Source organism: Schistocerca gregaria, chromosome 7 (assembly GCF_023897955.1).
Source record: "Schistocerca gregaria isolate iqSchGreg1 chromosome 7, iqSchGreg1.2, whole genome shotgun sequence".
NCBI lineage: Eukaryota > Metazoa > Arthropoda > Insecta > Orthoptera > Acrididae > Schistocerca > Schistocerca gregaria.
In genome coordinates this window covers 468,994,474-469,007,169 of record NC_064926.1, presented here as the reverse complement: position 1 = coordinate 469,007,169, position 12,696 = coordinate 468,994,474, and the positions used below count along the sequence as shown (strand labels likewise).

Genomic DNA, 12,696 nt, shown 5'->3' with positions numbered 1-12,696 from the left:
AAATAAGATAAATCAGAGCTCGAACAGAAAGGTTTAGGTGTTCGTTTTTCCCGCTCGCTGTTCGGGAGTGGAATAGTAGAGAGATAGTATGATTGTGGTTCGATGAACCCTCTGCCAAGCACTTAAATGTGAATTGCAGAGTAGTCATGTAGATGTAGATGTAGATGTGGATGTAGATTACTACACTCGTGCTCATAAATTAAGGATAACTGCAGAATGTGGTGCCACACAACGTGGCACTATACAAAACTGGCGCATAGGGGACACACACGACACAGATCTGTAAGTCCACGGTATTTGTGATAATTTGAGAAAACCTGTCCGTTATAATTATCCGGGATGTTATACCGTGGTCGGTTGATGAATTCTGTGTCAATTCCCAACGTTTTGTCCCCGCCTGAGGGAGACATCTTCAAGGGGGTCTGCAGCTCGATGGAAGGTCCAACACACACACTGGCTCGCTACTGACTTCTTCTAAATTCAGTGTCCGCGCGCTCCCGCGCCGCGGCGTGACGTCACGTGTTTTGAAAACGTCAGTGCAATTGGCCGCTGTCCGCTGCCGTCGATCGCCGTTGCCATCACCCAGTAGTGGACGGGTGGTACACATCTTCTTTAACACCGGCATCCATATACCGTTTAATTTCACGCCCTCCTCCTTTCGACTGAAATTATTAGGGTGTTCGGCGATTTCGATTGCTTCCCTGTAGAGCCTTTCGTAGTATCCGCTTGTGGCCGCTAGTACTTGCGTCTCCTCGAAACGAATATGGTGGTTCCCTGGCTGGAAAGCATGCTCCGCAACAACTAATCGTTCCGTTTCTCCTCTTCTACAATTGCCCTTGTGCTCTTCCAAACGTTTTGAAATGTTTATGTGGGTACCACTAAAAGAACGGTTTCAAAACGTTTGGAAGAGCACAAGACGATAAACCGTTCTTTTAGTGGTACCCACATAAACATTTAAAACGTTTGGAAGAGCACAAGGGCAACTTCCGTGCGATCTCTGATTTCCCTTATTTTTTTATGATGATCGTTTCTCCCTATGCAAGTCGGCGTCAACAAAATATTTTCGCATTGGTGATTGAAATTTCGTGAGAAGATTACATCGTAACGAAAAATGCCTTTGTTTTAAGCTGTCCACCCCAAATTCTATACTTTGCAGTGACACTCTCTTCCCTATTTCCGGATAATACCAAACGTGCTGCTCTTCTTTGAACTTTCTCGATATACTCCGTTAATCCTATCTGATAAGGATCCCAGAACTAGCAGCAGTATTCTAAAAGGGCACGGACAAGCGTAGTGTAGGCAGTCTCTTTAGTAGATCTGTTACATTTTCTGAGTGTTCTCCCAGTAAAACGCAGTGTTTAGTTTGCCTTCCCCAAAACATTTCTGTGTGTTCTTTCCAATTTAAATTGTTCGGAATTGTAATTACTAGGTATTAAGTTGAATTTACGGCCTTTAGATTTGACTGATTTATCGTGTAACCGAAGTTCAAGGCATTCTTTTTAGCGCTGATGTTGATGACCTCTCACCCTTTATTATTTAGGGTCAACTGACAATTTTCGCAGCATTCAGATATCTTTTCTAAATCGTTACGCAATTTATTTTGATCTTCTGGTGACTTTATTAGACGATAAACGACAGCACCGTCTGCAAACAACCAAAGACGGCAGCTCAGATTGTCTCCTAAACCGTTTATACAGATAAGGAGCAGCAGAGGGCTTATAACACTATATCGGGAAACGCCAGAAATCACTTCTGTTTTACTCAATGACTTTCCGTCAATTGCTATGAACTGTGACATCTCAGACAGGAAATCACGAATCCAGTCACATAACTGAGACGATATTCCATAAGCACGCAGTTTCACTACAAGCCGCTTGTGTGTTACGGTGTCAAAAGCCTTTTGGAAATCTAGAAATACGGAATTAATTTGAAATCCGTTGTCAATACCAACAACACTTCGTGCGTGTTGTGATAGTTGTGTTTCACAAGAACTATGTTTTCTAAATCTGTGGTGACTGCTTTCTCATAAACGTCCCATTAGAAAAATTATACAAGACTGTGCTTAAACTGACATACAATATTTTTTTAGCGCAACGCAATCTGACTTTCAATAATCCCTACAAAAGAATGGCCATGACTAACATTAACCTATCCCTTCCACAAATCACTCACCTCACAAAAATCTTCGTTACTCGAACTACTGCAATACAGCGAGCGCCAGTACTGCCAGCTAAATAAAAGATTCAAACTACGGAAGGCACTAACTACTGATAGGCATAGTTAGCAAATGAAAGATTTTGATAGAGAACAAACAATGCATTTACCTCAATAGTGTTCAAAAGTCGTAATGTACATAACAGTTCATGACATCCAGTCTTACAAATTTCAAAACTCCGCCATCTCTCTCCCCACATCCACCACTGCTGGCGGCTCACCTCCAACTGCGAAACGCTAGGCGCTGTTAACATCCAGCTGCCCAGCACTACAATGGCAGACAACAATGCAAACTAGCCACAGACTGCACACAGCACAGCCAGTGATTTTCACACAGAGCGCTACGTGGCGTTACCAATAAGAGAACCTGAACAGCCTACTTACAATTTTTCTAATTGTGGCCGTTCTTACAGGTAGATCCGTCAAATTTAACACTGCTACGTCTCATTGCCCACAAAAGCCTTCTGCAGGGTTTCCCTATGATGTAGGCCCTCGTCTGTGGCCTCAATAGACAATAGACGCATGTGAATTTTGCCCATGTCGTGTTGAATCTGCGCCCTTTGTGGCACCCAGACCTGGATGACAGGGTTCGTTTCACAATTCCTGTAGGCTGACCCTTTCGGCCATATATTGAAATGAGTGCGCAATGCTCGTCAACTCAGAATGTGGCCGCTGGGTAAGAGGTGTGTGTGTGGGCGTGTGCTGCAGCCCAGCGCCACGCCAGCGGCCGCCGCCCCCGGGGTGGTTTCGCTGGCGCCGCGCGCCGGGCCCTCTGACGACCCGTCCGGCCTGGGCATCTTCACACCTAAGGACCTCCGCCGGCGCGTGCACCAGCGCCGCGTCACGCTCGTCGATGACACCAGCCTGTCGCGGGACCTCGATTCGCTCGACCTGGACGAGGACGACGAAGAGGAGTCGCGCCCGGCGACTGCGGCCGCGGGCGCCGCTGCGGGGGCGGTGGGGGCGGCGCCGTCCCCGCCGTCTACGGCGCCGCTGCCCGCCAAGTTCAGCAAGGCTCCGGCGGCGGGCGCGGGGGCGGCTTCCGGCGCCCGCAGCGCACCCTGCCTGCCCGCCTCCGCTCCCGAGTCCGGGACCATCGCTGGCCGCCTCAAGGACGCGCGGCTGCCCGTCAAGTCGCTGCGAGCCAGGGAGGTGAGTCCGGCCGCGCTACGCTGCAGACGAGCGGGCGCGTAGCCTCCGCCATTTTTAAGACATACCGGGTGATACTGCTGAATGAACGTAAATTAGTTACAAACTATGGCGCGCACATACACTCCTGGAAATGGAAAAAAGAACACATTGACACCGGTGTGTCAGACCCACCATACTTGCTCCGGACACTGCGAGAGGGCTGTACAAGCAATGATCACACGTACGGCACAGCGGACACACCAGGAACCGCGGTGTTGGCCGTCGAATGGCGCTAGCTGCGCAGCATTTGTGCACCGCCGCCGTCAGTGTCAGCCAGTTTGCCGTGGCATACGCAGCTCCATCGCAGTCTTTAACACTGGTAGCATGCCGCGACAGCGTGGACGTGAACCGTATGTGCAGTTGACGGACTTTGAGCGAGGGCGTATAGTGGGCATGCGGGAGGCCGGTTGGACGTACCGCCGAATTGCTCAACACGTGGGGCGTGAGGTCTCCACAGTACATCGATGTTGTCGCCAGTGGTCGGCGGAAGGTGCACGTGCCCGTCGACCTGGGACCGGACCGCAGCGACGCACGGATGCACGCCAAGACCGTAGGATCCTACGCAGTGCCGTAGGGGACCGCACCGCCACTTCCCAACAAATTAGGGACACTGTTGCTCCTGGGGTATCGGCGAGGACCATTCGCAACCGTCTCCATGAAGCTGGGCTACGGTTCCGCACACCGTTAGGCCGTCTTCCGCTCACGCCCCAACATCGTGCAGCCCGCCTCCAGTGGTGTCGCGACAGACGTGAATGGAGGGACGAATGGAGACGTGTCGTCTTCAGCGATGATAGTCGCTTCTGCCTTGGTGCCAATGATGGTCGAATGCGTGTTTGGCACCGTGCAGGTGAGCGCCACAATCGGGACTGCATACGACCGATGCACACAGGGCCAACACCCGGCATCATGGTGTTGGGAGCGATCTCCTACACTGGCTGTACACCTCTGGTGATCGTCGAGGGGACACTGAATAGTGCACGGTACATCCAAACCGTCATCGAATCCATCGTTCTACCATTCCTAGACCGGCAAGGGAACTTGCTGTTCCAACAGGACAATGCACGTCCGCATGTATCCCGTGCCACCCAACGTGCTCTAGAAGGTGTAAGTCAACTACCCTGGCCAGCAAGATCTCCGGATCTGTCCCCCATTGAGCATGTTTGGGACTGGATGAAGCGTCGTCTCACGCGGTCTGCACGTCCAGCACGAACGCTGGTCCAACTGAGGCGCCAGGTGGAAATGGCATGGCAAGCCGTTCCACAGGACTACATCCAGCATCTCTACGATCGTCTCCATGGGAGAATAGCAGCCTGCATTGCTGCGAAAGGTGGATATACACTGTACTAGTGCCGACATTGTGCATGCTCTGTTGCCTGTGTCTATGTGCCTGTGGTTCTGTCAGTGTGATCATGTGATGTATCTGACCCCAGGAATGTGTCAATAAAGTTTCCCCTTCCTGGGACAATGAATTCACGGTGTTCTTATTTCAATTTCCAGGAGTGTACTTTATTCAACATGTAAACGTCACTAAGATATTCATATTTAGGTTATGACATGTTCGATATGCCTGCCATCATTGGCGATGATGTGGCGCAAACGAACAGCGAAATACTGCATGACCCGCTGAAGTGTCGGAACATCGATGTTGTCAATGACCTCCTGAGCGGCTGTTTTCAGCTCAGTAATGGTTTTGGGGTTATCGCTGTACACCTTGTCCTTAATATAGAGCTACAAAAAGAAGTCACACGCGTTCAGATCCGGAGAATATGGCGGCCAATCGCGACCCATGCCATTTGTCTCTGGGTACCCCAGAGCCAGAATGCGGTCCCCAGCGTGCTGCTCCAGGATATCAAACACTCCCCTGCTTCGATGGAGTCGTGCTCCGTCTTGCATGAACCACATCTCGTCGAAATCAGGGTCAGTTTCGATAATTGGGATGAAATCATCTTCCAAAACCTTCACGTAACGTTCGGTAGTCACCGTGCCATGAAGGAACATCCACTGGAAATTGCACACCACACACTCACACGTTGAGGATGAAGAAACTTTTCGGTCGCGCAATGCGGATTGTCAGTCCATTAAATGCGCCGATTTTGCTTATTTACGAACCAATCCAAACCATGATTGTGCATACTAATTGCCATCATGCCCCGTTGCCAACCGTGAAGTTTAAATGTACTAACACAAACTGTTGAGAAGTTACGACGATTTTGTTTCATATAGTTCAATAATTGTCACCCTCTACGTACTCCCGGGAATATGTTCCAAGGGAGGTTCGCCCAATTCAGAGTGAAAATAAAATGTCTTTGGCAGTGTAGGTTTTAGTGTTTTAAAGCACACAAGAGACACACCACATAAAGGGCAATGTTCTGCCTGTGCTACTATTTTAGCTCCATGACTCAAGAAGACAGTAATCTAGATCACCATCGTATACAGGGATTGGACAAAAATATGGAAACACTGCAAGCAATGCGTGCTTGAACATAAGTGCCGATGCTAGCCAAGCCTGCACGTCGTGCTGTTATATTTGACCACGACGACACTTGTGCGTTGAACCCGCCAGGGTAGCCGAGAGCGATAATGCGTTGCTACCTGGAATCGGGTTGGCGCGCCAGCCCCGGATCGAAACTGCCCGGCGGATTAACGACGAGGGTCGGTATGACGGCCAGCCTGGATGTGGTTTTTAGGCGGTTTTCCACATCCCGCTAGGTGAATACTGGGCTGGTCCCCACGTTCCGCTACATTTACACGACTCGCACCCATCTGAAAACGTTCTCACTATTGCATGTATTACACTAGATACAGCTGGCGTACAGAACCTACTTCCTGGGGGGAAGGGGGGAGGGGGTTCAGGGTGGCCGGAGGCCGCAGGAAGGGCATTGGCCACCCTCTCCAACTAACACTGTCATATCCGTAGTAACGTGGCCGACCCCGCGTTGCAGCGGGATTAAGACCCAAAGAAAGAAAACACCTGTGTGTTGCCGTCAGTGAGCTGCAAGTGTGGTCAGAACAGTGCTGTGTCTTGTCGTGTACGTATCATCTCAGAGTTAAATGAATTCGAAAGTGGACAAATTGTTGGTCCGTGTATGGTGGATGCTTTCGTAACCAAGACAGCCAGTGTTTAATGTTTGAAGGGTCATTGGATCTAATATTTATACCACACACAGGAAAAGCGAAAAACGTCATCCGCTTAGTCAACAAAACACGAAGGCAGCTCCATAAGAAGGTAATTACAGAACGAGCTGGAATTCCAAAGCCACTGATCGGCGATGCAAATGACCGTAACAGGAAACCGTGGTAACAAAGCCATGAAACCTGGACTATGGAACAACAGAAGAAAGTCTTTTTCCACACTGTTTCCAATTTCTGGCAGAATTTATGCCGCACGAGTGAAATATTCCGTGGGTTTCCTGATGATTTGGGCAGCCAAATATGGTATTTAATGTGCTCCATGAATACTCTGCAACGTCGCCGAGAATTTTGTGACCATTTTGGGTGACCGACTTCACCCCATGGTACAATATTTGTTCCCCAGTGGTGATTATGTGTTCCGAGACGACAGGATCCCTATGTACGCATCGTCCAGTAGTGGCTTTGTGACCACGAGGATGAATTGTCGTATCTGCACTGACCACCACACTCACCAGATCCCTGTATTACTGAGCCTTTGCGGTCTGCTTTCGAGAGACGTACGCCTGATCTATGTCCACGTCCATCGTCGGTTCCTGAAACTGTCACTGTTTTGCAATAAGAGTGGTGTAATGTTTCCTTGAAAACCATTGGGTCATTGGATCTAATATTTATACCACACACAGGAAAAGCGAAAAACGTCATCCGCTTAGTCAACAAAACACGAAGGCAGCTCCATAAGAAGGTAATTACAGAACGAGCTGGAATTCCAAAGCCACTGATCGGCGATGCAAATGACCGTAACAGGAAACCGTGGTAACAAAGCCATGAAACCTGGACTATGGAACAACAGAAGAAAGTCTTTTTCCACACTGTTTCCAATTTCTGGCAGAATTTATGCCGCACGAGTGAAATATTCCGTGGGTTTCCTGATGATTTGGGCAGCCAAATATGGTATTTAATGTGCTCCATGAATACTCTGCAACGTCGCCGAGAATTTTGTGACCATTTTGGGTGACCGACTTCACCCCATGGTACAATATTTGTTCCCCAGTGGTGATTATGTGTTCCGAGACGACAGGATCCCTATGTACGCATCGTCCAGTAGTGGCTTTGTGACCACGAGGATGAATTGTCGTATCTGCACTGACCACCACACTCACCAGATCCCTGTATTACTGAGCCTTTGCGGTCTGCTTTCGAGAGACGTACGCCTGATCTATGTCCACGTCCATCGTCGGTTCCTGAAACTGTCACTGTTTTGCAATAAGAGTGGTGTAATGTTTCCTTGAAAACCATTGGGTCATTGGATCTAATATTTATACCACACACAGGAAAAGCGAAAAACGTCATCCGCTTAGTCAACAAAACACGAAGGCAGCTCCATAAGAAGGTAATTACAGAACGAGCTGGAATTCCAAAGCCACTGATCGGCGATGCAAATGACCGTAACAGGAAACCGTGGTAACAAAGCCATGAAACCTGGACTATGGAACAACAGAAGAAAGTCTTTTTCCACACTGTTTCCAATTTCTGGCAGAATTTATGCCGCACGAGTGAAATATTCCGTGGGTTTCCTGATGATTTGGGCAGCCAAATATGGTATTTCATGTGCTCCATGAATACTCTGCAACGTCGCCGAGAATTTTGTGACCATTTTGGGTGACCGACTTCACCCCATGGTACAATATTTGTTCCCCAGTGGTGATTATGTGTTCCGAGACGACAGGGTCCCTATGTACGCATCGTCCAATAGTGGCTTTGTGACCACGAGGATGAATTGTCGTATCTGCACTGACCACCACACCAGATCCCTGTATTACTGAGCTTTTGCGGTCTGCTTTCGAGAGACGTACGCGTGATCTATGTCCACGTCCATCGTCGGTACCTGAAACTGTCACTGTTTTGCAATAAGAGTGGTGTAATATTTCCTTGAAAACCATGCAAGACCTGCATTTATCCATTCAGAGACGACGGCAAGCTGGTTTGAATACCATCGGTTTTCCTACACCGAATTACGCATGGCAATGTGTTCGGTTTTTTGTTTTTTCCCTATTTTGTGCACCCTTTGTAGTAGCCTTGGTACCTTTCGTTCATCCAAAGGCAAAAAGTCCATCATGGCTGGGAGTTAGAGTCGTCTTCAGAGAGTACAGATACACCTCGAATGCGTGGCATTGTGGATGGACGACTGATCTCATGAGGCAGTCACCAATAATTCCCGACCATACACTGAGGCTAAACAGCGCTGATGGTTCGTTACCACCATATTATGAGGATTCTCTGTAGTCCAGACGCGGGTGTTCATAAGTTTGACGATACCTCCCGTCGTAAAGGTAGCCTCATCTCTGAATGGGATGGACGACAGATGTCCCAGCGACGAAACCGCAGCCTCGGAGACAAGTCGGTATGTAATAACACCTGCACGCGTTCTAACTGATACAGACAGTGGCAGCTGTCGTGCAGCATGTTCGACAACATCGTCAGGCATACCCCATGATGGTGGACCACTGTCAAAGATCTTTTGTCTCCACCTTCAAATAGGTGTACATCCCTTGCAATACATTTTCTGCTATATTTCCGTGCGACGTTTTTTGCTCTCTCTCCTTTTGCCGATCGTTCACTTGGCAAAATCACTCTAATGAAGTGAACACACTGTGCATAGTAGGGCGATCACTCTGTTGTAGAAATAATTCAAAAGCCAAGATCGCTTAAGTACTGTTTACTGGATAACCGGTTTCAACACACTAAAGGTGCCATCATCGGATCTGAATGTAGATTAACATTTATAAACCATTTGGATATAACGATACATGAGGCAGACTAGCTGATACAAAATCATTGTCACAAAAGGAACAAAAACAAGTGGTCTCATGGTCATTCTTTTCCATAAGATATGTAAAACCGAAGTCACAAGATTAAACTATTTGGTACATGAGCGCTGCTCGACTAACAACGGTCGGCATTACACTGTGATGTTTTATCTTGTGACTTCGGTTTTACATATCTTATGGAAAAGAATGACCATGACAGCAGTTTTTTTTTATTTTTTGTGACAATGATTTTGTATCAGCTGGTCTGCCTTATGTATCATATCCATATGGTTTATAAATGTTAATCTACATTCAGATCCGATGATGGCACTTTTAGTGTGTTGAAACCGGTTATCCAGTAAAAAGTATTTTTGGCTATTGAATTATTTCTACAAAATCACTCTGTATACAGAGTATTCATTTTAACTGAAGGCATCGAAATATCTCCAAAACTACAAATCGGATCAATGATAGTTACAATTCCAAATTGTTAGTTTCCGAGGGGGAGGGAGGGGGTATCCAATGGTATAACATTAGACCCCCCCCCACCCTACAGCAGACTGAACAGGTCCCATGAAGCATCCCAGGTTTGCGGAAACCTAAGCTGGCCTGCTTTAACCATGCTGTACTCTTGTTTCTCCGTCGCGGCAGGATGACCTGCTTTAATCGTTGCAGTGGAGATGGGGGCAAACACACAGAATGAGATTTTCACTATGCAGCGGAGTGTGCGCTGACATGAAACATCCTGGCAGATTAAAACTGTGTGCCTGACCGAGACTCTAACTCGGGACCGTTGCATTTCGCGGGTAAGTACACTTGCCCACGAAAGGAAAAGGTCCCGAGTTCGAGTCTCGGTCCGGCACACAGTTTTAATATGTCAGGAAATTTCAGGGGAAGATACGTTAGAAGGAGAATTTGGACCTCTCTGGTTTGCGCCACATCTTTGTCAAAGAAAATGTTATAGTGTAACTTCTACCTTAGCGGAATTTTGTATGTTGAAACGTTTTGCAGTTACCACGACGCGAAATGCATCACCACCACCACCACCAGAACCACCACCCGCATCACCACCACCACCATCACCATCACCACCACCACCATCACCACGGGGGCGGCGGCGGCGGCCGCCTCCCGCCGGCCGGCCTCGGCGTGCCGCCCCCGACCGCCGCCCCCGACCCCGCTCCGACGCCCACGCCGCCCCCGGCGCGGCCGCACGGGCTCATCCTCGAGTTCAAGGGCCGGCCGGCGGCGGGCAGCAAGTTCTCCAGCACGGAGAGCATGGCGACCAGCAGCAGCGGCGGCAGCCTCGAGTCCATCCGCTCCAGCACCAGCGAGGGCAACCGCTCCACCAGCAGCTCCGACAGCCGGCGCAGCACTTCGCTCAGCTCGCACAGCTCAGACTCCAGCGGCGCCGACAGGTAGGCCTCCCAAACCCACCAGTCATCTGGACTTCCTTTACTCGCAGCTGGAGAGGAGAAATGGTAAACGTTCTAACAAGGGGAGCCCAAGACAGTCAACCAATTCTTTATATTTGGCAAGTCACTGTGGTAACCTAAAATGAAAGTGTCTAAGATACACTATAAGACGACAAAGAAGACGCACCACAAAGGAATAATTCGAATGGGACGGAAATCAGTAGATGTGATACGCATGTACAGACAGACAAATGACTACAAAGAACATGGTTCAAATGGTTCTCAGCACTATGACACTTAGCTTCAGAGGTCATCTGCCCCCTAGAACTTAGAACTACTTAAACCTAACTAACCTAAGGACATCACACACATCCATGCCCGAGGCAGGATTCGAACCTGCGACCGTAGTGGTCGCGCGGTTCCACACTGTAGCGCCTAGAACTGCTCAACCACCTCGGCCGGCAAATGACTACAATTTCATAAAAATTGGATCATTTCTTCAAGAGAAAAAATCCACAACTTGAGCATATCAATGACGTGTTGACCCATCTCTGGCCATTGTTCAAGCAATTGTTCTGCTTGGCATTGATTGACAGAGTTGTGGATTTCCTTCCAGGCTCAAATGGCTCTAAGCACTATAGGACTTAACATATGTGGTCATCAGTCCCCTAGACTTAGAATTACTTAAACCTAACTAGCCTAAGGACATCACTCACAACCATGCCCGAGGCAGGATTAGAACCTGCGACTGTAGCAGCAGTGAGGTTCCGGACTGAAGCGCCTAGAACCGCTCTGCCACAGCGGCTGACTTCTTCCCAGGGATATCGTACCAAATTCTGTCCAATTGGCGCGGTAGATCACCAAATCCCAAGCTGGCTGGAGGGCACAGCCCATAATGCTCTAAACGTTTTCAATTGTGGAGATAAATGGTTCAGATCGCTCTGAGCACTATGGGACTTAACATCGGAGGTCATCAGTCCTATTTGTGGAGAGATCCGGCGACCTTGCTGGTCAAGGTAGGGTTTGACAAGCACGAAGACAACCAGTAGAAACTCCTGCCTTATGCAGGCGGACATTATCTTCTTGAAATGCAAGCCCAGGATGGATTCCCATAAAGGGCAGCAAAATGGGACGTAGAATATCGTCGACGTACCACTGTGTTGTGAGGGTGAGATACTGCAGACCATCATACCTGGTTGTCAGGAAGTAAGGCGGAGCGATAGTCCAATGCGTCTCCACACGCGTCATCGCAGCTGATCAATGCCTGGCAGCTCATAGACTGGAGTACAATTGTCTTCAGTGATGAGTGCTGCTCCGAACTGAGCCCATTGACATCTACATCTATATCTACATCTACACAGTTACTCTGCAAATCACATTTAAGTGCCTGGCAGAGGGTTCATCGAACCAACCTATATCTTTCCGTTCGAGCTCTGATTTCCCTTATTTTATCGTGGTGATCGTTCCGTCCTATGTAGGTCGTTGACAACAAAATATTTGGTGATTGGAATTTCGTGAGCGAATACGTGTCTGGAGATGCCGTGGACAGCTATGAGATACAAACTTGACTGTCGCCCGCCCATGAGCGACAAGCAGGAGCGATGGTGTGTTGTGCCATTTTATTTTATAGCAGGACTCCTTTGGTTGTCTCCCGCGGCACCCTTAAGCCCAGGTACTTCGACAATATTCTACGTCCCGTTTTGTCGCCTTTCATGGGAAGCCATTCTGGCTTACATTTCAGAGAGATAATTCCCCCCTGCACATGGCGAAAGTTCCTACAGCTGGTCTTCGTGCTTACCAAACCGTATCGTGGCCAGAAAGGACGTCGAATCCCTCCAAAACTGATAATTTCGAAGCAATACGAGCAGGACCCTCCAAACAGCCCAGGATTTTCATGATCTGACCCGCCTGTTGGACATGATTTGGCTCGACATCTC

The 12,696-nt window shown here is 48.6% G+C and overlaps 1 protein-coding gene across 1 annotated transcript in view; it reads left to right on the top strand.

Moving 5' to 3' along the window:
- The window catches only part of LOC126282434 (lateral signaling target protein 2 homolog), a 349,280-nt gene that overhangs the window by 236,899 nt on the left and 99,685 nt on the right, over positions 1-12,696 (top strand). Inside the window, exons 8-9 of the mRNA XM_049982092.1 lie at positions 2,923-3,366; positions 10,356-10,762. Coding sequence (XP_049838049.1) covers positions 2,923-3,366; positions 10,356-10,762 — 851 coding nt within the window. The remainder of the gene's footprint in view (positions 1-2,922; positions 3,367-10,355; positions 10,763-12,696) is intronic.